We start from the raw sequence: 26,753 nt of genomic DNA, 5'->3' as shown, positions 1-26,753 counted from the left end.
AGGGTATCGCGCCACTTGGGCGGTGGCTTCTATATTCGTCTGTTTGCCACTATAACTCAGTCAATTTTGAACCAATTGACTTGAAATGTTGTACACGGGTAGATACTATACCTATCTCACCACATTCCAAATGTTGTGTCAATTGGTTCAAATTTGACTGAGTTATAGTGGAAAACAGACGAATATAGAAGCCACCGCCCAAGTAGCGCGATTCCCAATATCAAAACGATAGTGACCGGCAACGACTTCATACTGATCCACACTCCAGAGCACTATCATAGCAACTGAACTGATATTTTTGCGATTTTGGTCAAAACTCAAAATGTTTTGTGATCATCATACGAAACTTTTTATTCTGTACCACATATTTAAATTTCATCACTGTAAGCGTTTATTTTGATTTTTAAACGAATTTTAAAGATGGTCTATCAGTGATATCTACCCGCCATCGCAATCAGTCCAGTTGTGATGGGAAAAGAAAAGTGACGTGACGCGGTGACTCAACAGAGCACACGCTGACTTGGATCGCAGTCAGCCTATCAAAATCGGCAGTTTGCCTACCATTGATAGTGACAGAGAGCAACTCTGCTACGAAGCCATCCATCAGAACCAGCGAATGTTTTACCGGCGTAGCATCCTTGTTCCTGAAAGGCCCGGAAGATTTTTTTCCGATTTCGCCTTGAGCACATCGGGCGGATGATCAGGGCTGGATTCAATGAGGAGGGGGTGGGGGGGGGGGGGGGGCGAAGGGGCCTGTTCCCCAGGCCCCCGCATTTTAGGGGCCCCCACAAAAACTGTTTCTGCATGCTAAACATTAACTTTATTTTTCATTTTGCTCAAATACTGTTCAAAAACAAAAAAAAAAACTTTTTTGGTCATCGCATGTGTAGCACCGAGGGACCTCCACATTCGCTCAGGCCCCGGGCCCCCACAATCCTTCATCCGGGCCTGGGGATGATCATGTTCCGTTCGCGTTCCTGCAGAACCCACATCTTCCAGCAATGGGATAGCATGGTTCTTTCATTGTTTTCTGATCAGCGATTCCATGTCCCCGATACTTTTAAACATTTTCCCATATGAAGTTCTTGTTTGTCACGTACCGGGAAACGGAAGATGTTGCTACCCCATATTTTTTCACAATCGTCGTTCGTCTCTTTCCGCCTCCTCAATTATTTGCATTTTTGTCACCAAGTTGAGCGTAGTATATTTACGTTTCACACCAGCGCCAGCTGTAGCTTTTCCAGAAGTTGATTCAGAAGCTGCATCAGAAGCCGAAACAGAAGATAGTTCGGATGTCGTGATGGTTATCGATTCGGATGACAGCGCACCAGATGTTCCAGGCGTGGAGAAGGATCTTGTGTCAGGAGATGTGTCCGCTAAAAATAGTGGAATTAGATTTGAAATTTGGGTTGAATCATCAATATTACCTGATGGTGGTGCCAAATCTGTAGAAGAAACGAGGATGCAGGATGTTCCTGATGATTCAGTTTCCGAATCACAAACGGAACCAGAAGATGGATCACATGCCAAACTGGTTGATTCATCGAGCACTCCAGCGAATGCCGTGTTAAGTGATTCATTCTCAGTCGAACTCATATTGTCGCGGTTGAAACCCGAAGTTTCTCCACACGTGACAATCGCCTTTTCTCCAAATCCATACGGGAAACCTAACGTCAGACAAAGTGCACTGGACAGCGTATTTGGTCCTCTATCCAGCGCACTGTGTCCGACGCACGGTTTAGGAGAAAAATGGATTTTTGCTTGTCAAAAATTCCGGTTTTCAACTGTACGAACAATATTTGGAACTATCTTACGTCTGTTTTTACCGGTATCTTTTATGTACAAACTATGTATTCACATTTGTTATTCTGACCGACACTTAAAAATCTCGTAAAATGTTTGTGACTCAAATGAAAACATTGGTATGCCCCCTCAGTTTTTTTTTTCACAGAAGAACTGTCAGCTGTCAGTTGTTGCAATTAAAGAATGTCATCCTCTCGTTGCAATGTAAACATGTTGCAACGAGCGAACGGCCGCTGTAAAACTTTCGTGTTTCTTAGGAACGCCACAGTAGTTCCATTTCTTTGCACTCCGCTTCTTCCATGTGGAGCTTTTTCTCCCGAAAGAGGCGGGTCTGCTTTTTCCGCTTCTGTTTGTAACTTTCCACGTTCTATCGGGTCCCTTGCTACAGCATTACCACCCGCGCTGCGTTCTTCTCCTCCATAACCGTTGTGCACTCTTCGTCGAACCATTCGTTACGTTGATTCCGATCCACGTACCCGATGGAGCTCTTGGCGTCGTTGATTGCTGCTTTCACTGTACTCCATCAATCCTCTAGAGGGGCCTCATCGAGCTCGCTCACGTCCGGCAACGCGGCCTCGAGATTCTGCGCGTATGCTGAGGCGACATCCGGTTGTTTTAGTCGCTCTTGGTTGTACCTAGCGGTCGCCGGTACCGTACATTGTTGATGGGAGCGTTTTGGGCACAGTTTGACCATCACCAGATAGCGTTCGGATTCGATATGCGATTCCGTCTGCTGTGGTGATCTCCAGGTGTAACGATAAGGGAGACTGTGTTGGAAAAGGATGCTACGTATGGCCTTATTTTTGGAGGCGGCGAAATCAATGAGTCGTAGGCCATTTTCGTTCGTCTGCTAGCGGGCGCTAACTTTCCAATCGTGAGAGAAAAAAAAGTTGCCTATCCCAAACATGTTGCCCCCGCCCCCTTTAAGTTCCTACTTATCGAATCTATTCATGATCTACGTATGGCAGCGTCCATTTATTACGTTACGCTAAAATCTACAATTTTCGATCTCCCCCTCCCTCCTTCGTAACGCTTTTTTGTATGAAAATCTGGAAATTTTTGTATGGGCCGTTACGCTTGACCATACTCCCCCTCCCCCTAGAGTGTTACGTGAGTAAACCGCATCATTTAGGGTAAACAGGTATAATATGCCCCCCCTAAGCAGAAATGGTAATAGGGTCTGGGACCATTTGGGCAGGAGCACCTATTTTGGGCACTTCCTACTATAGCTCAGTCGATTTTGAACCGATTGACTTGATTTTTGAGACACGATCAGATACGCACAGTATCTAGTCATGTGTAAAAAATCCAGTCAATCGGTTCGAAATTGACTGAGTTATAGCAGCAAGTGCCCAAAATAGGTGCTCCTGCCCAAATGGTCCCAGACCCTATATCTAAAATTGGCGCATTATTCCATCTATTGTCCACTGCAAATCGTTGTTTCTAAAGTCAGTGAAGTATTGCATGAGAACTTTACCTCTGGAGGGGCGGCTATGGAAGCTTTGAAACGTTTTCCGAAAACGTTCCAAAATTTACCTTATCAAAACAAACGGGGCAATACGTCCCATCAAAAGAAAAACATAAAGCCCCGTGATAAAACTGTACCAGGGGATAATTCTACCACATGCTTATCCTAGGAGGGCCTTTTAACAAGTGTTTAACTGCATAAAAGTTGCAAAATAACATAAGCGAACAAAACTAGCTTCGTTTACAATGAAGCCAGCTTGCAAGAGGTAAAATATTACGCCAAAAGCCTCGATTTCAGACTTTTTGATATTTTTATTGCTTCTCTATACCAATCAACTAACGGACCAGCTTGATGGCAATTAATCATCAATATTTAAGATTTCCAATCGATCCCGCATGCAAAAAGCGCTTGAATCGCTAGAAAATGAAGGGGGGCGTTTTGCCCCGGTGGGGCGTATTATACCCTTTTACCCTACACGTATGTAAAAAAATCAGGCCAAGTTCTAACAGGAACACCGCACATCAAAAAACGAAGCGCTTCTATTTTTGTTCCATGAAGCGCAATTTTCGACACAAACCGGTCGCCACTATAATTGATTTAACTGTCGTCAGTCTGCTTACAACCGATCGACGGACGCGCGGAAAATATTATTGAAGTACGACGCCACCAACGAATTTTTCCGCTCTCCCAAAACTAAGTACCACCCCTCGCCAATCTTCCTGGCATCCGACAGCTTGGAAAAAGAATTATTTTTGCTACCGAATCCTCCCACCTACCTCGGTTCTGCTGGGTCCAAACGCACAAAGCAAACCTCTCGGCGACCGGCTTCAGTGGAAGTATATTTCGCTTCGCATCACTTGACGACGTCGTCGGTTGTTGGCGCTTCGGCTCTTATTTTGAAATTGGAATTTATGTTCATATTATTCCAATAGCACTCGAGTGTAATTAATTTTCCATTTTGCTGGCTCGCTTCACCTGATCACGGACGGAATCGGAGAGTATCTATACCAGTAATAGATGTGTACCCACCACCGCACCGTGGCACTTTGCCCACCTTCTTCCCGCAAAAGTTACTACACTACCATCACCAACCATCCGATGAACTGCGTTTGCGATGCGATGGCGGAACCCTGCAAGCAGAAGTGGATTTTATTGCATTCGAATGGGCTGCACTATTTTTCACGCGACTGACCTACTTCAAAGGATTTTTCCGAAAGATTGCAATCATCGAAGCACTGCAGCGAGGGAAACAATTCGAACGGAAAAAAGTGAAATAATTAGAAATAGCAATCATTAGGAAGACGAGGACGAGCCGTGTTGCGTGTGCAACTAACGAATTCGACGTATGACCTTCATTATTTATATTGCGTCATGTCATCATAATATGATATATTATATTACTGTTACTTGTGAACAGACATACAATATGAGAAATATAAACTATTCAACATGAAACATGCTTCAAGTAGCACACATTTTTAATGCTTTATTCGAGACTGATGTTTGCAATCCATAATAACTCGTTCGCATCATAAGTGGGATTTCGATTACTTTTGTACATCGAATGATGATTCAATATGGTACAATATTTTCAAGGATACTTAGACTACTTACTTACTTTCAGTCCTGGGCACCCACGGTGGTGCAAAGGGCCGAATTGAGAGATTTCCACCCTAGGCGATTGCCCACCAGGTCAGGTCAAATTTCTGTCGACTTGCTTGATTTCATTGTTGAGGCTGCGTCACCATGAGCCCCTGGGTCTACCTCTGCTGCGATGTCCTGCTGGGTTCCAATCTAACGTTTGCTTGCAGATTTCGTTTCCGTCCCTGCGTAGAGTGTGGCCGACCCACCTCCACTTTCGTTTCCGAATTTCTGTCGCTATCGGCTTTTGATGACATCGACGATGGAGCTCCACGTTGGAGATCCAATTGTGAGGCCACCATGCACGAATTCTATACCGCAGGCATCTATTGATGAAGACCTGCAGCCGTTGCGTGTTCTCCATTGATACACCACAGATTTCACGTTCGAGTTAAAAATTCGGATTTTGGTGTGTCGACTAATCTGGTTGTTTTTTCATACATTTCTTAAACTCGCAAAAGCAGCCCTCACCTTCTTGATCCGTGCACCTCGCCGCCACTTGGCTATCATGATATTGAAAGCTTTCAACCTTCTCCACTGATTGTCCAGCTACTGTAAAGCTGGAAAGGTTGACCGTGTTTGCATTCAACAACGATTTGGTCTTGTTGACGTTGATGGTAAGACCTGCAGCTGAGGAGCGATAGGCAAGATTGTCGAGCTTGCTCTGCATATCAGAGCGCTGTTGAGCTAGAAGAGCAACGCCATCAGCCAGTTCGAAGTCATTTGGGTGCTTCATGGTAATGGTCTGCCAAAGCAATCCACGATTTGGTTCACGGTCAATCTCACCTACCAGGATTTCGTAGATTACGATGAGGAACAGTAGCGGTGATAGCATACATCCTTGCCTCACTCCAGCAACGATTCGGATGGGATCGGACAAAATACCGTTGTGCAGTACTCTGCTCGAAAATGCTCTGTACTGTGCTTCAATGAGGCCGATGATTTTCTCAGAGAGACCCTTGCGCCTGAGGGCTTCCCACATGTTTCCGTGATTTAGACGGTCGAAAGCTTTTTCGTAATCAATGCACACCAGGTAGAGACTCTTGGAATTCATTGATTTTCTCCAGGATGATACGGAGCGTGACAATATGGTCCATACAGGATCGTCCGGCAAGGAATCCTGCTTGCTGCCGCCGGAAGTTGCGTCAATCTTCTCCTGTATCCGATCCTATTGTAAGGATCACTTTGAAGAGGATTTTGAGAGCGATACACAGTAACATAATATCCCACCAATTATCGCATTCAGTCAGGTCACTCTTTTCGGGTGCCTTAACTAAGACGTCTTGCATCCGGTCGACCGTAAATGCCGCGGTTTCCCATATGTTGCAGAATAATTGATGCAGTAGTTGTGCGGATACTACGGGGTCAGCCTTGAGCATCTTAGCTGATATACGATCAACTCCTGGGACCCTGTTCGATTTAACGCTACGGATGGCTGTTTCTATCTCCTGCACTGATGGAGCTTCGGTGTTGACACGGGTAATGCGTCGAATCCTTGGCGGATCATGCTCAGGTGTTGATGGCGTGACCGACACTTGAAAAAGGTTTCCAAAGTGCTTGAACCAGCGTTTCAACTGGTCAGCGGGGTCGATCAGTAACTGTCCAGACGTGTCTTTCACGGGCATCGTAGCATTATTCTTGGTCCCACTAAGGCGACGTGAAACATAAAGAGGAGACGGATGTCGCCGGTGTTTGCGGCTTTCTCGCCTTCGTCGGCTAGGAAGACCGCCCACGCTCTTTTGTTCCGTCTACATGAGCGTTTCACTTTTTTCTCGAGAGCCGAATAGCGCTGACGGCTCCTCCTTGTGTTTTTGCCCGCTCTATCGCGGCTATGGCGTTCCTTCGCTCCTCTTTCTTCCTCCAGGTATCATCTATGATCTACTGCTCTCTCCGGGAGCGTAGCTCACCCAAATAATTCTCGCCGGTAACGATGAAGGCGTTCTTGATGGCGCTCCATTGATCTTCTACGCTTCCACCTGCTGGAATATCCACAGCACGGTTCTCTAGCTCCTCGGCGAAGGACTTTTTCATCGCTGCGTCTTCCAGTCGGCGTGTGTTGTACCGGCGCACGATTTTCTCCTCCTGTCGATGGATCCTAGCAATGCGCAGTCGGAACTCGCCGATTAGGAGATGATGGTCGAACGCAATGTCGGCGCTACGTTTGTTCCGCACATCAAGAAGGCTCCGTCTCCATTTTCGGCTGATGCAGATGTGGTCGATTTGCGTCACTGCATTGCGACAACAGTGTGAGGTGCAGGTGGTCACCACTGCCGTTAGGCTACGGTAGGGCCCGGAAGGGACACAGGTGGCCTTGGTACATATAGCTACTTGTGGCGGAAGCTAACAAGTCCGTCAAATTAGGGAAGCTCAAGGTGTCTGGAGCCAGGACATAAGTCATGGGACTGCAAAGGCGCAACAAGAGCAAGCTTTGCAGGCTATGTGGCGGTGTAGGTCACAAGGCACAAGGCTACACGAGTCCACCCAAGTGATTGATTTGTTCCGGAAAATCTGCGAACAGCAAGCTCTCAACGGAAGGTTTAAGGTGACCGGCCTTCAGTAGAGGCGTCACTGACAAATAACAGTGCAGGTAACGCACACAGATCGAAAAGAGAGTGTAAATTTCTGTGACATATAATGCACATGATTGGAGCGTGGGATTTCACAGATGTTTGCATGACATGTCATGTAAATCTCATGAAATATCATGTAAACTTCCGTTATATGTCATGTAATTCAGCATGACTCAGAGTTTTTACATGACATATAACACAAATTTACATAATATATCATGTAAACCATCATAACAGGAAGTTTACATGACTATAATGAAGTTTACATGACGTGTAAATATCATTATTTTTATCTGTGCAGCTCGACCTAAACCATTGTGACGCAGCCCAGCAACTGTTTTGTCAGGCAGTTTCTGAGTGGGGGACATATATCGCTATCACAGTGGGCCCATACCGAATACCTGCCAGCAACGGCAATTGGGTCTCGGATGGGTTGACGGGTAAATACCCCGTCCAGGAGTTGGTACCTACTACCTATGAGGGCTTCGTGGGTGCCAAAGTAAACGGGTTCTTCTTCTGTAGTTGTTATGCGCCTCCGCGGTGGTTGATCGAGCAGCTCACGCAGATGCTGGACTGTATGACGACCGTGCTGACAGGGCTTAGGCCGGTGGTAATAGCGGGTGACTTCAATATCTGAGTCGGGCAATTTGGAAGCCGTTTCACGCACCAGCGGAGTCAGATCTTGTTAAAGACACTGGCCATACTAGACGTCGGCCTGGCTAAAGTCGGTACCAAGAGTACCTTTAGTCGGAACGGTGAAGAGTTGATTATTGACGGAACTTTTTATAGTTCTGGCCTAACAGTTAGTTGAAACTGGAGAGTAGATGATAGCTACAGTATGGATTACAACAAGCAGCGAGTAGATGAAGAGGCGGCTAGGCCAAGGCCTAGTCCTCGAAGGTGGAAGACATCATACTTCGATGAAGGGGTATTTAGGGGAGCGGTGCGCCGTGAGCGAAACCTACTTGGTTTAGATGGTGACGTGCGGGTAGCGGTGCTCTCACGTGTGTGCGATGCGACCATGCCTAGGTGAGTCCACCCTAAAAATGGAAGACCACCGGTTACCTGGTGGATTCAAGCGGTTGCGGACTTTCACTGCGCCTGTCTACGGGCTAGGCGACGGATGCAGCGAGCACGATCTGATGAAGAACGAAACGAACGGCAGGTGGTGTTAGTTGCTGCAAAAACCGCACTCACTGAAGACCGAGATAATGGCAAGCAAAAAGGCCTGCTCTGAGGGTCTCTGTCAGTGTGCAAATGCGAATCCGTGGTGTGATGCCTACAGGATCGTGATGGCCAAGACGAGAGGTGTAATGGCTCCTACAGAACAATCTCAAGAGATGTTTGAGGGGATCATCGAGGGGCTTTTCTCGCGTCATGATCCTAGTCCTTGGGCTCCTTTCGTAGGACAGCCTGGGACTGGAGCTGGCGATGAGGAGAGGGTCACCGATGTGGAACTTGCGGGGATATCAAAGTCCCTTAACCTAGGTTAGGCCCTAGGTTAAGCTCTAGGTCCGGACGGAGTTCCAGACCTGACCTTAAAAGTAGATATTTCAGAGGCTCCCGAGATATTCAGGTCTGCTATGCAGAAATGCCTAGACGAGGGAGTTCTCCCAGAAGTGTGGATGGGTCAGAGCCTATATCTATTGCCAAAGGCGGGGAAACCACCCAGAAAATCGTTGGCATATAGAACAATATGCTTGATCGACACGGCGGCGAAGGTGATCGAAAAGATTATCCTCAATAGAATGTTTAGGCACACCGAGGTTCTAAATGGTCTCTCGAGTAGCCAGTTCGGCTTACAAAAACCGTCGACATACCGCTCCAGCGAAAGAGAAGTGGGATACGCTACTGTGCAGTAGTAACTCTGGATGTAAGGAATGCGTTCAATAGCGCCAGTTGGCAAGATATTGCCGATGCGTTCCTGCGTGTGGGGATACCCGGGTACCTGTACAAGATTCTCGGAAGTTATTCCAGAATCAAGTACTAGTTTACGACGCAGAGGTGGGTCGGAAGTGCTTTCACATAACCTCAGCAGTCCCGCAAAGTTTTATCCTAGGTCCGGTGATATGGGATGTCATGTACGACGAGGTGTTGAGGTTAGAATTCCCGGTGAGAGTGGAAATTGTCGGTTTTGCTGACGACATTACGCTCGAGATCTACGGTGAGACGATCCAAGAAGTGTAGTTGACTACCACTAACTTGATCAAGGTGGCGGAGGCGTGGATGAGGTCCAGGAAACTGGAGTTGGCTCACCACAAAACTGAGGTAATGGTTGTTAACAACCGGAAGTCGGAGCGGTGATCAATGTAGGCGATTGCACTATCACGACGAAGCGCCCCTACAAACACGTGGGCGCGATGAACGACGTTAAGCTCACCTTCGGTAGCCACGTTGATTTACAGGCGTATAGATATAGTGGCGTAAGATGTAGTGGCACTGTCCCGGATGATGTCCAATTTCGCTTTCGGTGTACGCCAGTAAGTGCAAACTTCTGGCTAGTGTCGCTACATCCATACTAAGGTATGGCGGTCCCGGCATTGAAGGCATTGCAATCGGTTAACTTTTTCTGGCTATATAAATAAAACAGTAAAAATGTGTTCTTGTTTTTGAATCATCTTTGTACAAAACTTTAAAATGGCAGATCTCAGGATTCAACAATATCTCCGCAAATACTCAATCGATTTTGATTAAAATTTTATGGTATAACCTACATACAATGTTCTATTACTGGTCCAAAATTTCGCTATTTTAGTGTACGCAGTATGTATGGCACGTAAGAGATGTTCAAAGAGGATGACATTGGGAAACACCTTGTTGAAAGGAAAAGTACGAAGCCAGCTCTACCTGATGACATAAAACAGCAGAAAATTAACTTAAGGCTCAATTCCAGTTCCTCTTAAATTATCATAACGCTACAGTTAGGGTATCGCGCCACTTGGGCGGTGGCTTCTATATTCGTCTGTTTTCCGCTATAACTCAGTCAATTTTGAACCTATTGACTTGAAATGTTGTACACGGGTAGATACTATACCTATCTCACCACATTCCAAAAGTTGTGTCAATTGGTTCAAATTTGACTGAGTTATAGTGGAAAACAGACGAATATAGAAGCCACCGCCCAAGTGGCGCGATTCCCTACTTGTATTCGATTCATATGCTTTACAATTCCAGAAAATCTATCAACTCAGGCATTAAAAGCGGCCTGCGGTTAAATCGAAATCAAATGGTAGATGATCTAGCACAGAACCAATTACAATTCCAAGTGGTCAATAACGTAGTCTATTCCAGGTATTATGTTGATTTTCACAGAACATTGTATCAGTTTGATAATTGATTTTCGAAATCAGCAGAATCACCCGAATAAATTACCGACCCAGAGTAGGTACAACGGCATCGACAATTGCTATCACACCACAGCAGCAGCTTCCACATTGAGCTTGGCAATAATTCGAAATGTTATTTTAATCATCCCACGTTGAATCCTGCATAATTAATTCGTTTCCTCGATTTCAGATGGAATTGGACCACAAGCGAAATATCCGGTAATTGTGTACATACACGGCGAGTCCTACGAGTGGAACAGCGGCAACCCGTATGACGGATCAATCCTGGCCAGTTACGGCAGGGTCATCGTGGTCACGCTAAATTTTCGGCTTGGAATTCTGGGTAAATGAATTTTATCAATCGAAAATTGAATGGAAATTGATTGTGTTCTTTCTATTAATGGAAATTTATGGGCAGGCTTCATGAAACCAGGCATTAGCGACCATACTACCAGCAATTTCGGTTTACTCGATCAGATAGCCGCCCTGCAATGGATAAAGGAAAACATCGGTGCGTTCGGCGGCGACAACAAGCTGGTGACGGTGATGGGCCACGGAACGGGAGCAGCGTGTGTAAACTTTCTGATGGTGTCACCTGTTGCCAAGGGATTGTTTCACCGGGCGGTTCTACTCTCCGGGTCAGCCCTGTCCGATTGGGCCTTGACGCAGCATCCCTTGCAGTCGACCATGCAGGTGCTACAAGGACTCAATTGTCCGCTAAACGGCGATAACGATGAAGTTGCTGCCTGCCTGCGACGGAAACGCTACAGTGAGATACTGAATGTGAAAATTGCCTCGCCACAATTTTCCACTCGATTCGGACCGATAGTGGATGGATTGGTGATTCCAAACACGCCGCACAAAGTGATGGGCCAGTATAGCGACATATTTAGTGGGTAATTTCAATAATTTATGATTGTGTGCACTTTGGTGAGGATTCAGTAGGGTGTTCTAAACCTGTGCTAAACTGCTGGGATGTTTGAAATTTTCTAACACTATGCTTTTAGATTTAGAAACGGTCAACAACTATGAGCTAATCCATCCGTACATATTCACGTTGAGTTTATTACATATAGTCGGTTACCTGCAATAGGGGCACAATTCAAAAATGTGAATTGTCAGAATAAGCGTTTGAAAGTTGGGAATCTTGAAGCACATTTTACCAGTTCACATATTATTTCACTCACCATTTGGAAAAAGTAAACGAATTATGGAAAGGGGCTGTAGAACTATCTGTTTCGTGAATTTTGGATGACTGTTTTTCAACGGCTATGGAAAAAGTTGACTGATTTTGAGTTGTGCCTTTATTGCAGAAAATTGTAATAATGCCCCAACAGACGAAAGTGTTACCCGGCGGGTCAGATGGGCCAGCCCTAGCACTAGAGACTCTTAGGGTCGGCGTGAGCTCGTCAAGGGTCCAAGAAAGCACACTCTTCTTTCTTAAACTGTTTTTTTTTTCTTGACTTACGAGGTGTGTGAGTGTGGGAGATGTGGTGTGTAACTCGTATCGATGAGGCCGGCCGGCGGAAGTGCAGCACGTGGAGGAGTTCTTGACGTTCTGGCCAGGATTCGGGTGTCGGGTGGCGAGGATTTGTGTTTTGTCGCTAGGTGGCACTGTAAGTGTTTGATAATTAATCCTTTGGTATTCTTCTATATGCCGAACATCTTTGTCGAAGACCGCAGAGTGATCCGACGGCTGTGAAAAAAATTATATCCTAGGCAAAGTAAGGCGCAGTATTGAGATTTCATTATTGATATTATTTATAAATGTACTGGAAAAAATAACAATAAAGTTTCACCTCACTTTACCTAGGGTACAACTTTAGTACCAAGCGTCGGATTTAGATCGCCATCTCGGATATTCCGGTTGCCATTTTTGAACTCTTCTACATAACAAATAAACCCATATTTAAATATTTTAGAATCTAAACCTCCATTAAATAGCTGCCATCTTAAATTTTAAGACACCCTAAGATATTCTGGTCGTCTTTTTTAAACTTTTACCCATTCCAAATATACCATACACCATATTGAGCTTAATACTCCATTATACAGCCATCATCTTGTATTTGAAGCTGCAATCTTGGATTTTAGACCACCATCTTGGATATTTTGGTCGTTATTTTTGGACTCCGGACGTCTTATATCAAATTTACCCATATTGCATGGTTCTAGGACCTAAAACTCAATTAAACAGACACCATCTTGATTTTGGAGCCGCCATCTTGGATTTCAGGCAGCCATCTTGGATATTCTGGTCTTGGACTCCGGACGCCTTCCCTTTTCCAAATATACCCATATTGCATGGTTTTAGGAGGCTAAAATTCCATTTAACAGCCGCCATTTTAAAATGGGAGCCTCCATCTTGGATTTTAGGCCACCATCTTGTATATTCTGGTCACCGTCCAGACTACTTCCTCATATCAATGCTCATATCGCATGGTTTGAGAGTCTAGAACACCAATAAACAGCCGCCACCATGGATTTGGAGCCGAATATTAGGCTACCATCCAGAATTGGACCGACAACGGGGAATTTTCGGTCTCTAATGTTAATTACAGCACAAAATTCGTCAACCATGCTAAAGGTTACAAAAGTCGCCGTGGTTTGGTGTGTCGCACGATGAAGCTTGGTTTCGACCAGTTTTACCGGTGTTGCATGCTGGTCAGGATCACTGAAATGGCCATAACTCCGAAACGCCTCGCCCGATCCGGACTACTTTCAATAACAATCAATGCGGTAAACTTCAGGTTCGATTCGAGCTATAATCCGGTCAATGGGAAGTGCCTTAAAAGTAAGTGAACTTTTTTTTGCGCACAGACATACATACAGACATCAACTCAATTCGTCGAACTGAGTTGATTGGTATATGTGACTCGACTCTCCGAGCCTTTAATCGAAAATTAGTTTTTTGAGTGAACATGCAGCCTTTCAGTCCCTTTCAGTACACTGTAGTGTACGAGAAAGGCAAAAACTTGGTAAAAAGTTTGGCTTCCCGGGAACTGATCGAGAAATCCCTGGGAAGCGTGCGGATTCCGGAAAGGAAGATCAATGAGGGATGTAATCTAGAGGATGTCTTCGCGAAGTGAGCGTCAAAATGGAAGTGAAAGGGTAATTGGTACTGCGCCATAGATGTGAAGAATACGTTTAACGGTTTTAACAGCACCAACTGGAAGGCCGTTATTGTCACAGTGCCGCATAGTGTGTGGGTCCTCGTCAATCTGTGCAAAGTTCTAAGCTACATATAGGGTCTTGTACCATTTGGGCAGTTGTTGCTATAACTAAGTCAATTTCACCCGATTGATTTGAAATTTTGTATAGAGTTAGGCACGTACAGTATCTAACTCTGTACAAAAACCCAAATCAATCGGTTTGCAATTGACTTAGTTATAGCGGCAAGTGCCCAAAATAGGTACACCTGCCCAAATGGTACAATACCCTATTAAGAGTCTTGATCTACGATGTTGATGTAAGCCAGAGGTCAATCATAATCACAGGGGTCTCCAGTTAGCCTTGTGGTTAAGGCTATGGATCGCCAATCCGGAGAAGGCGAGTTCGATTCCCGTTCAAGTCGGGAGAATTTTCTCGACTCCCCGGGCATAGTGTATCATTGTACTTGCCTCACCATATACAAATTCGTGTAATGGCAAGCCATGAAAGCCCTTCAATTAATAACTGTGAAAGTGCTCATAGAACAGGTCAAGTTCCAACGTAGTGTCAAGTGAAGTGGGAACGTAGAGCCATACAGAAGAAGAAAAAGAAGGGTTCTATTCTCGGCCCTACGTTGTGAAATATGATGTAAAATGGAGTATTAGGACTGGAGCTATCCAGAGAAGTCAAGATCGTCGGTTTCGCAAATGACGTCGTCCTCATAATGGCTCCCGGATTAACAGAGCAGTCACGCAGAGCATGTCGTCACTGAAGCATGAATAATATGATGACCAGAGGGTGCCGATTGGTAGTAGGTCTGATACATCGTTGGGAATTTGATCAAGCAGAGTATACGAATGGCAGTGAATGAATAGATAATGGCAGCGAACTATAATTGGTTTCCAGGAACTGCTGGATCTTGTATATTATACGAGCAGAGCCAGTAATATCTTGATGTTGTTTTGAGAATCGTCACGAAACCTTATTGCGGTTTTATCATAGTTCTAAGAACACTTTCAACTCCATTTGACTAAATCAAATTACATTTTATTTTCTTCTAAACCATAGGGTGAAAAATCTGCTCAACATACACCCTAACAGGAAGGTTAGGGTAGTGTGGGGTTAAGGCCGTCTTCTACAACAATAGTAAAAGCAAGGACTACTCTCTCCTCGATCCACTAAAACACATTCCTATGGTCGCCAAACCCCGCCCGCGCCCAACTGCTTAGCAGACATCAAGAACTGATGCCCACGTGCAACCCGATCTGACCTGACCGCAAAGCAAGGGCATCTCTACCCTTCAGGCCCTATCAGATGCACCCGAAGGTAGCAGACAGCAGGGTCTCACCTACTCCGACCCAGGGATGGCATTCACCATTTGCAAAGAGTTACATTCACTTGCTACTATTTCAGTTCATAAGCATCCTATCAAAAAACAATGTATGGATGACTTTTATCTTGTAGTTTTATCTGAAAGTTTGCCGAATATCATAAGGGTCGCACACGCATGCTTAACTCGTGAGCGAGCTGTGAAAGCAACTCTCCACGCCGTGAATGTAATTTGCGTGAATGTACTCTTTGCAAATGGTGAATGCCATCCCTGCTCCGACCCTTGCCGGGGACCCCTTTCCAACCGTGAAGACCGACGTCACGACAGCACCGCTACCGGGACTTAGTCTCCGTGGCTACTTAATCGCTGTAAGAGTCGATCTCGACCGCAGGGCACCGGTATGACCTACGAAGCCGACTCCGAACCCCTGGACCACCGCTTGTACTGCATCTAAACTAGCCATTCTCCGAGTCTATGCGCCACCTCCTCTGTAGCTCCCAGACGATATGGGTGATAGCCGTTGAAACGGCGTTCCAGCAAAACTCATCCCTACACATTCTCTGGACCAAGTTGTCCGGAGTTGTGTCCTCCCCGCATGTGGCAAGCATGCGGTCACGCATTGTGCGAAAACGCGGGCACACGAACAAAACGTGTTCCGCCGTTTCCTCTAAACCATTGCACACTGGGCATTCGGGAGAATCCGCATGCCCGAAACGGTGTAGATACTGTCGGAAGCAACCATGACCTGTAAGGACCTCTGTCGGGTGGAATGTAACTTCCCCATGGCGCCTATTAATCCAACTATCTACCCTCGGTATCAACCTATGGGAGGAGAACGTGTCTCTGGAGCCGACCTACTAATGGGTCCACCTTCCTTTGGTAGAACTGTCCCACGCGCGCTGTCATTTTACCATAGAGGCCATCCTTGCAGTCCTGCGTATGCCTCTTATGCCGCGCATTTGGAAGCACTCCATGTCCTCATTGATAAGGATGCCGATAGGCACCATACCAGTAATGACGCAGAGAGCGTCGTGTGACACGGTACGGTACGCTCTCGCAACCCTCAGCCACATTAGCCTGTGAGTACTTTCCAGCTTCCGTCGGTAGCTTTTAGTACTTATACTTATATTCCTGTAGGAGGGTTAAATATCAGAAAACCTTAACCGAAAACATATGACTTTTTTTAATGAATTCAACGCATAAATATTGAATGATTCAAACATACTCAAATAAAGCACATTTTTGGACCACCCATCCGATTCGCTCTATATAATATTGCCATATTTCACAACAGGTACGACCTACTTTACGGGATGACAGAGCTGGAATCGTACAACATTCTGAACGCTGTCGCCCTGACGTACGGCTTGCTGGAGAACGAACGCGACAATCTGCTGCGGTTCTACATGCAAAATCGCTTCGAGATCCGTCCCGACCTGGCGCTCGCCGCAACGCTTAATGAGTAAGTTTATACACCGCGCAATTTGCAATAAATTCAATCGCCATTCGAGCTTGCCGAGGAACCACCACCACTGACTGTTATCATTCCCCTTCGCTGCGCAGGTACACCGGTATCCTCACTGATCCGAACAAATCGCTGGCAGACATCCACCGTGACACCTTGTTGGACATTTTATCTGATGCCCGCGTTGCCGCCCCGATGCTCCAGACCGGGCTCTATCTGGCAAAAGTTAATCCCAAATGCTACATGTACGTGTTCGGTCATAATAGCGAGGCCGGCGAATATGGACGGGTAAGTGCAGATTGCATTTTTGGTTCAATAGTAGATGTAGCAGAAGTAGCACCATATCTTGTCGATATGTTGCTGATGTTTGATCATAGTCACTGGTCACGGTACAACATGTAAATTGGTTTTCCAAATTCTGAATACATTGTACAAGGTTTCGTTTTTATTTTGTTTGAATGGAATGAGATACTCATCTACTAATCTACTAATCAAGGTCCTTCAATTCATCGAAAAAGTTGCGGAATTCGTTTGTTTTTGATTTTAATATAGCCATATGAAACGCTATTAGAAGAATTCTATAGAATACTTCTCTTCGCTAAGCAAGCAACATGTACAAGCCCCGATAGGAGTAAACTCTGGAGGAAGTGCGGAGTAGAAGGTCAGTCACCAAGGAGTGCAACTCGGCACCGCACAACAGTTGCTACGGCAGTCAGTCTCGAAGTCAAGCTGCACACGATTTTTTTTTAAATCTGACATTGTGCCGAAATGGTAATCTTAAGAAATTTTAGCTTCTCATTGATTCGCTAAGTGTTCCTCGAGAAGTTCTATCGGAAATCTTTCCGTGAACATCTTCCACAAACTGCTTTATTCAATTTACCCAGCAGTGAAATGATTCTTCTGAAATTGGTCGAGAAATTTCTTTCTGGATTTCTCTAGTTTAGGACTCCCTCAGAAGTTTCAATCTGGGATTTGTGTACTGGCTTCTGCGGTGATACCCGGCGGGTCGGATGGAACTGTCCTAGCACGAGAGACTCTTATGGTCGGCGTGAGCTCGTCAAGGTTTCAAGAAAACGCACTCTTCGAGGCCGCTTTCGCAGGTTCTCCTCGGAATTTGGCGGCTTGTGGAAGACCTTTAGCGCACTATTAACTAAAAATCTTAGTACTCAGAAAGCGTACCACTAACGGTCAACTTAATCTTTGGATTCGGTAATTTTTCGTGTCTATCTGCTGTGAGCTCTAGATCAAAATAGCCCTTAGCTCTAACGCTATTCGACCCAGTAGCCTGCTCTCCCTTTTCCTTCCTTTTCCCTCATCAACCTTCAACTCTCTTATTCTCTTTCTTCGAACCTTCCGTGCTTTTAGATTGTTAGGCGTGTCCAAGGTGTTTTCGTGTACAGTCAGGTTTTTGTTTACGCGGGGGATACGTACCGCGTAAAAAAAAACTCAGTTCAAAATTCAAAAAACCGCGTAAAAAAGTCTCACCATTTCTCGACGAATCATGCAAAAATAAGACGATGCAATTTTTTTTTTGTATGGGGTTTTCATTTACGCGGCTGCGTAAATGAAAACCACGTAAAAAAAGACCTGACTGTATAAACATTTTTCCCTAGCTCTATCTGAGTGATTATACAGTACTAACAATTTTAAATCATTTTTAATAATCAAATAACAATTTTACTAACGATTCAAAAGAACATCTAGCCAATAGTCATATACTATGTTATATTTTTAACTAAAAATTACTAACATCAAATCTGACAATATTCTAAAAACATACGAATAAACAAACGCAGATGATCGCAACGGTAACAGTGGTTTATCCAAGAATTTCGGATAAAACCCTGATATTCCTCCATAACATTTCATCTACGCACAATGGTCCAATTTTGAAAAAAGCTGGCAGAAACTCAAGTTTTGAACATCTCTTAAATGGGTTTCAGTATATCGATCATTCATCTACAATATCAGAAGCGTTGACTGTCTTTTAAATAAAATGGAAATTATGATTTTGTATCTTTTTACAGCGCTAAATAGCTACTGATGGAAAATATGCTGATTTTTTGATAAAGAACACAAGCAAGTTCAACCACTACAAAAGTTTAATCATATAAATGTTTAATGGCTTCCAGAAGTTTATTCGAAATTCTTGTGTATGGAAAAACTTCAGCTTCCAAGTGTTCATTTAGGCTAAAACTAGCAGACTATTATAAGTTTTAAATTTTTGCCACGTATTTTCAAATCTGGACCACTGTGTTATGGTTCCTCCAGAAAACGCATCTGGGATTATTCTAGGAACTCTTCAGGGGTTTCATCTTGAATTCATACAGGTATTTCTTGTGGAAGCCCTTTATGAAATCTCTGCAATTCCATTGAACTTGTACCGACTTTTCTAACCCGAATGAGTGTTTTCAGTTTCGTACCTTTTAATTCCGTCCTAATTGCTTATCCTTTGCCAGATACGCGTATTTCGACTACCATTTGTAATCTTCCTCAGTGGATAACTGACACTGAGGAAGATTAGAAGTGGTAGTCGAAATACGCGTATCTGTCAAAGGATAATCAATTAGGGCGGAATTAAAAAGTACGAAACTGATAACACTCATTCGAAGAATTCCATTGAAGTTCCTTCTGTTTTTTTACAAGGTTTCAACCTCAATTTTTACTAGGAGTTACTTTATGAATATTTCCAAGATTTTTCTGAAATTCCTACAGCAATTCCCGGGAAAATTCATAGAGAAATTTCTAAGAAATTTTCTTACTGAATTCCTGCAGATGTTTTGTACTTATAAGAAATGCTAGAGAAATTCCTGAAGGAATATCTAGGAGAAAATTCCTAAGAAATTCATGCGACATGATAGATTTGCTGAAGACATTTCAAGATGAACTACTGGAGAAATTTCTAAAAAATTGCCTGGGGAAATTTCTGAAGGAATTCCTGGGAAATTATTGAGAAAAAAAAGAAATCAATGTAAATCCTGGGGAACTTTCCGAAAGTTTCTTACGTGGATTGGTGAAGGAATTTCTGGAAAAATACTTGGAGAAATTTCTGGGAAATATCCGGAAAAGTTACTGAGATAAAGCGTGTACGGAATCAAATTGCGCCACGGAAAATAGTGTATAACTTTCGATTGCATGCATCAAACTGGCTGTTTTTTAACCAATAATAGCTAATAGCGCAGATGATACTGTAAAATTTTCATCGGAATCGGTAAATTACACTAGTTTACAAAATAAAACGAAAGTTGTGAACTTCAGTCAACGACCAAAATTTTTGAAGCATAGTTTAGCGCTGATTTCGAAACCGTGCTTCAAAAAATTTAAAGTAGAACAGTTTTTGAGTTTTAGCTCAATATCGAGTTTTACAACTTTTTAAAATATATAATTTACTAAAATTCAAATATCTTGCGTTTTGTTCAACCAATTTTAAATCTTTTTCCATAAATTAAAAGCTGAATATATTACGATTCGATCATCTGAATGCAGGTTTTGCATCCTATTGATGAAATTCGAGATATTGGCGAGTTTTGGGGACGATCTCCTTGAATTCTAGCAATTTTTCCAAAAATATATGAAGAAATGTATTTTTTTCATTAAGAAAAAAACAATTTAAAAATTCTTTCTCAACGTTTATTTGACATACCATATATAGGCGATTTACAGTAAAAAAATCAGCTCAATCGGAGCATTGATTACGGAGAATGAGATGTGTGAAGTGAGCGACTTTGCTTAAAAATAGAACAAAAATCGATTTCAAATCATCAACCTTGTATGGAAAGTCGAAAAAAATTCCGCTCTACTGTAATTTTTTTCCTTCGCGTTTTCGAACTCAGGGCATGATTCTACACCAAAAACGATCATCAGGTTACCGAGTTCAAAAATGCTGTAAACTAGTGTTATTGGCGGAGATATCTTCCACACGAGAGCGAGGTTTTGGAATTCTTGTACACTCATTGTGAAAATGGTTTAGGCTATAACTTTATTGTTACTTTATCAAAACATCTGAAAATTTTACTATAAATTAACAACATAATAAAAATGAAGTGGTGAAAATTTCATCAAGATTGGTTTAGTACTGAATTTTCTAGAATTCAAAACACAAACCGCTTCAGAGTGAATTTTAGGTCCTTCATAAAAATTTTAAGGTCCGTTTGCACTATTTTGACTGTAGAACAATCAGTATTGCTCCGATTCTAAATAAAATTTGACAGTCATATACTATTCTGCTATTCTATTCTGCTATTATCAACAATAAAATTTGACAGTCATATACTATCATAATAACATGTTTACAGTAAAATTTTGAGCCATTTTGGCTGAAAACTTTGGAAGTTAGACAACTTTGAATGTCTCAATACAGTTCAATCGGTTTGCGTATGTGATGACACATATACAACCACAACTTTTGAATGGCTGGACCAAATCAAATGAAATTTTCAAACAATATTCCTACATACATATTCCATATAGAGAAAAAAATCATTGCAATCGGTTTAGTATTTCTGTTCCTAGAAATAGATCTATAAAATATAAATTTTATTTCAATTCTTTGTTTGCGCAAGAATCCCAAAGTCTAATTTTCCAACGTCGGAGATATCTCCGCAAATACTTCACCGATTCCTCTGAAAATTTTATGGTATCATCTGCACATAATATACTGCTAGTGGTTAAAAAATCAGCCATCAGCCAGGGGAATTTTTGAGAAATTTCTGAGGAAATCTGTGAAGTAATTCCTAAAGGAATTTCTGAAATATTCCTGGGAAAATTCTGGAGGAATTCTTGTCGTAGTCTCTGGAAAAAATTTTTGAAGAAAATTTTCGGGAGATCTGTGAAAAAATTTTAACGGAAAATTTTAATAGACATTCCCAAATGAATTACTGTGAAATTCTTGAAGGAGTTTCTGTGGTAATTCATGGAGAATTTCATGGAGAATATTTATGAATAAAACGGGGAAATTTCTGAAAGAATTCCTGCGGAAATTTTCTATTCCTGATGAAATTTTCTTCAACATTCCTGTGGAAATTCTTGGTGAAGCTGCTGGGTGAATTTCTGAAAGAGTTTCTGAGAAACATACTTGACGAACCCAACAGGTAAATTCCTGAAATAACCTAACAAACCTTTGGAAATAACTCTGTAGAAGTTTGTTGATGAAGTTTCTAGAAAATTTTTGAGAAAAGAATCACAAGAGACTTTATGATAAATTCTTGAACAATTACCGGAAGGTATGCTTTGAAAATCTCCTGGATCAATCTTTGGACAAATTCCCACAATAGTCTTTGTGAATGTTCTTGAAAAATTTTGAAAAAATGTTTTGTTTATGGGAATTAATTTTGAAATTCCTTGAATAAATCCCCGAAGAATTTTTCGGATGATGCAGCTGGAATTATTATTATTTTTTGTTCGGAGAAATTTGTGAAGTGATGAATCCTTCTATTCCCAACAAACTCGCAAAATGTGAGTTCTTCCTTCGGAAGCGTGGGTCCCGAGATGAACTAGCCTAGGGCTAAAAATAAGTGGATAACTGACACTGAGGAAGATTACAAGTGGTAGTCGAAATGCGCGTATCTGACAAAGGATAAGCAACAATGGGCGGAATTAAAAGGTACGAAACTGATTACACTCATTCTAAAAATCTCGTTAATACAGATAAAAAAAATCCTTCTAGAGAAGGATTCCTCAAAGAGAAATCCATAAGAACTCTGGAGAAACTTCTGAAAAAATCCCTAAGAAAGGTTTTGGAAATGGTTTGATGATATGCTTTGAATTTCTTGAGGAATTTCCGGATGATTTTCCAGAAGACCTTCTGGAGGAATTTCTCGACGAATTTTTGGAGGAGTTTCTTGAAGAATTGTTGGAGGAAACTCTGGATAAGCTCCAGGATAAAATCTAAACGAATTCTTGAGGAATTGTTGGGGGAATTTCTGGACTAACTCCCGGAGAAATTTCTGGACGAATAAACGGAATAATTTCTGGTGGTATTGCTGAATACACCCCCGATGAAATTGCTTGAAGAATTCCGGTAAACAAAATTGCATGATTTCTCGAATGAGGAATTTTTGAAGGAACTTCTAATTCCTGGAATTTATTCTGGAGAAATTCCTGGAGGAATTTCTGGAACAATTCCTGGAAGGAATTATTAGCAGATTTTTTTGGAAATACTCCCGGAGGAATTTCTGAACGAATTCCCAGAAAAAAATGCTGTGGGAATTCGCAGAGGAATTACTGAAGGGAGTTCTTAGAGGAGTTCGCTTACCTTTGTTTAGCACCTTACCTTACCAATACAAGCGTATTGCTTGAGGAGTTTCTGGATTAATTATCTGAAGAATTTTAGGAGGAATTTCCAGAAGATTTTTTTTAGTTAATTTATGAGAAACCGATGATTATTTTATAACACTGTAAACTATAATCATACAAAGTTGTGCCTATCGAATCAGATTGAACTTCTAAGAATCCTGTTCTTTTTCTCTTCATTCAACAGCTCTCTCAAAGCGTTGTAGGCGAAGACTTGGCGTACATATTTGGCGCTCCACTCGGACCGGTTGGACCCTTTCAAACTCACTACAACGCTCGGGAGCGACTTTTCTCCGAAGCCGTGATGAAGTATTTTTCCAACTTTGCTCAAACTGGGTAAGATATGCTGAATGATTTGAAGAATTGTGAATTGGTTTGTTAAAAATTGTTTTGTTCCATTTCAGAAACCCGAAAGCCCCCTGGAAGGACCTCTTCTTGAATATGAACCCAGAAGATTGGCGATACTACGACGTTGATTGGCCCGAGTTCAATAGTGTAAATCAAAGCTTCTTGCATCTTGGGTTGACACCAGTTGTTAGTCGTCATTATCGTCAGCAGTATATGAAATTTTGGAATCAGAAACTGCCAGAAGAGTTGAAGAGGATTACTACTTCAAAACCGTACTCCCCCTACTCGGAGTTAATCAGCCCACCAGATCGCCGAATGACCACTTCCAGCCCAGAATTTGTTACCGGTCACATCAACCTTTTCCCAATAAAAGTAGACATTGATAAATCCACCGAGGACTCCTTCAAGGCGCTGGTTTATCGGATGAAGGACGGACACAGTGGAGGACCTGGAATGTACAATGCTGCGGCTTCATCGATTGGAATTCCGGCTGAAGCACCGGTGAAAGAAAAACCTAAGCCTGAAAATGTCGAAAAAGACCTGGAGAGTTCTGAAATGATGAAAACTGAGGCTTCTCTCACGTTACTAATTACAGTGGCGATAGTTTTCCTGATTTTCAACATATTCGTCATCGTGGGCTACATCATCAAACGCAATGTTGGACACAGAAAAGTAAAACAAAAATTTGACGAAAACATCCTAGAGAGCGCTGCTTCCATGAACGAAAAACGATCGAAACTTAACGATACCGAGGATAGCTACATATTGGACATGATGCGAAAGTCGAACCCATACGAGCCGGTGGTGAAGGCGAATAATTTCACTTTGCCACGGCAGTTCAGTGGTGACACAATGGATCCACATACGAAAGTCTGTGACTGGATTTCACAAGACTATGGAACAGTTTGTACGAAACAAATTGACTGCGATGGAAATGGTTCTTGCCATAAAGATAATCTCCCCTTGCCACAGAAGGTAAGCGTGGCAATTGATGCTACCCCACAGGCTCGAAGCAACAGTGTTCTGCGGCAAGAACCAATCGAGATAACAAAAGCCAAATCGTTTGAATGTGCTTCGCCGGACGACTATAGTGAAAGCGTCAGTCAGGACTCACCGTGCGAATCCGACACACGACAGCAGTGCTCTAGCTCAGGATCGTCATATTCATACAACGATTGTGATTATAAAGTCGAACCGAAACATTTCAAATCTGATTCGAACCCAATTTATAATAATTACCCATATCAAAACGAAGAAATCACTAGTTTTATCGAACCTGGTGATATAAATGTCACGTCTCGAGATAAAAGTGTAGAAAAAGACCCTCTCTCGCCAGAGGAGGCACTCAAAGTCATTCAACGAAGAAACTTTCCGAAAGTGCTACCTGATTACCCGAATGGGGTCGCAGGTATAACAGCTTCCATGAAACGGCGGTCCCTGCCACCGCAAGCTTTCCTGTTGACCAACTCGCACAGTTTGAGGAGAGACAGCTCCCGACTGGTTCCAGCGCCTCCCCCACGAATCTCATCGACACTGGGTCGACGGTCCTCGAAAAATAGAACAAGCAATAATTTCCTCAGCTCACCACCCGTGATGGCTGAAGAACCACCAATTGAGGAAGAACCTCCAATCACACTGAACACACTTCACGTAGGGCCATTACTCCCGAAGCATCATGAAAACACTTACATGACCATGTCCCGGCAAAACTCTACCGAAGCTGAACAGAACATGCCATCAGAAGAGCCAGCGGTCGACATCATTTGTATAGAACACAAACCAGAAAGTCATTACAGTTACATCAAACCGCCAAGTACGATAAAACCCCCGACATCGTTCAAGTCCTCCCCACCAAAAGAACTGAACCGAACGGAGAGCAAGCCAGAACTTCTGCATCAACCACCGACGACGTATGGTTCCACGCCACGTTTGCCGATTGCTCGGTCTGGCAGCAGCACATTGCATCGAGAGATGAGTTCCGATTCGTCAGCCACTGACACCACATCCGGCAGCACCGGAACAATTAAGATGCTGTAATCATACTTCGTCGGTACTACTACTCCGTACAAAACCGTCACGTAAACACCCTTACCGCAGTCAGTGTACGACCAGCAGCACCACCCGTGGGTTTTCACACTCATCATCGCATATATCGTCGGTTTCCTGCAATAGGGGCACAACTCAAAATTAGTCATTTTTGAGATTTTGATGGCAAATGATGAAAAACTATGTAAAATTTCATCTCACAAAGACCCGTTCCAAAATTCGTTGTGAAACGCGAGATTTGGGCATTTTCACCAATTTTCCGCAGTAAGGGCACAACTCAAAATCGGTCAACTTTTTCAATAGTCGTTGAAAAATAGTTGTCAAAAATTCATGAAACAGATAGTCCTTCAGCCCCTTTCAATGATACAGCAATCAAAATTTGTTTACTTTTGTCAAATGATGAGAGAAATAAGTGAATTTGCAGGAGGTGCTTCATGATTGCCAATTTTCAAACGCTTATTCTGAAAATTCACATTTTTTGAGTTGTGCCCCTATTGCAGGAAACCGACGATATAGTATTTATGTATTTATCGACAGAAACCTCCTTCCATGTCCTCCCGTGTCACACCACGATAATTCCGATCAAATATTTATTTTAACTCTTGTATAATTTAGTTGTAAACAGAGCTGTCGAGGAGCAACCGGGCAGGGTACATTACATTACACGCACAGTTGACAAGTGTGAAGTTAGATTTGTTTTGATGTCGGCTAGCGGCTATCAAAATGATTACTTTTATAAAGTTGTAAACATAACACACAGAACATAGGCACACAAGCGTACGAATAGTGTACCTACTTGAAAGCAATCGAATAAAATAACTCGTAATGAGATTTTATAGCTAACATCAACCAGTACCGATGTTTGATTATTCAGCATACATGTATTTTTGAACATTTATCATTAAGCTTAAACTTCCGAAACCTCTTGAAGAAGTGTATAGAAAGAACCGTCGGAGAAATGGCACAAATCTGCACGAAATGCAGGAATCTTAGGTATCTTCGCTGGAATCACTAGCAGGAATCTGTGGGGAATTTCTGCAGAAAATCGTGATGACATTCTTGAAAACATATTGTTACGGCTAGAATCTCCTTATCACCGAAACCCCGTCGTAGATTCAACCTTGTACCACGTTTCTCTGTATTGCGATCTACTCTCTCTGAAGCCGATGAGACTGAATCGCCTGAGAAGGATAGGAAGATAGAGAAGCCGGACTCGGAAGGTTGGAGATCAGTTTTGTGTTGGGTTGATAAGGGATAGCTGTTGAGTGATTATTTATGTTATAATTTAAATCGTTAAATAATGTTTAGATTTGTC

At 42.9% G+C, this 26,753-nt stretch overlaps 1 protein-coding gene across 2 annotated transcripts in view; it reads left to right on the top strand.

Annotated features, from left to right (window-relative positions):
- The window catches only part of LOC109411671 (neuroligin-4, Y-linked), a 112,611-nt gene extending 86,324 nt beyond the window's left edge, over positions 1–26,287 (top strand). For both annotated transcript variants that reach the window (XM_062857100.1, XM_062857101.1), the window contains exons 5-10: positions 10,999–11,151; positions 11,227–11,704; positions 16,583–16,750; positions 16,852–17,041; positions 23,232–23,380; positions 23,449–26,287. In XM_062857100.1, coding sequence (XP_062713084.1) covers positions 10,999–11,151; positions 11,227–11,704; positions 16,583–16,750; positions 16,852–17,041; positions 23,232–23,380; positions 23,449–25,429 — 3,119 coding nt within the window. In that variant the 3' untranslated portion in view covers positions 25,430–26,287. The remainder of the gene's footprint in view (positions 1–10,998; positions 11,152–11,226; positions 11,705–16,582; positions 16,751–16,851; positions 17,042–23,231; positions 23,381–23,448) is intronic.
- The last annotated feature ends 466 nt before the right edge of the window (positions 26,288–26,753 follow it).

The sequence above is a fragment of the Aedes albopictus genome, chromosome 3, assembly GCF_035046485.1.
Source record: "Aedes albopictus strain Foshan chromosome 3, AalbF5, whole genome shotgun sequence".
Taxonomy (NCBI): Eukaryota; Metazoa; Arthropoda; class Insecta; order Diptera; family Culicidae; genus Aedes; species Aedes albopictus.
This window is presented reverse-complemented; position numbering and strand designations above follow the sequence as displayed.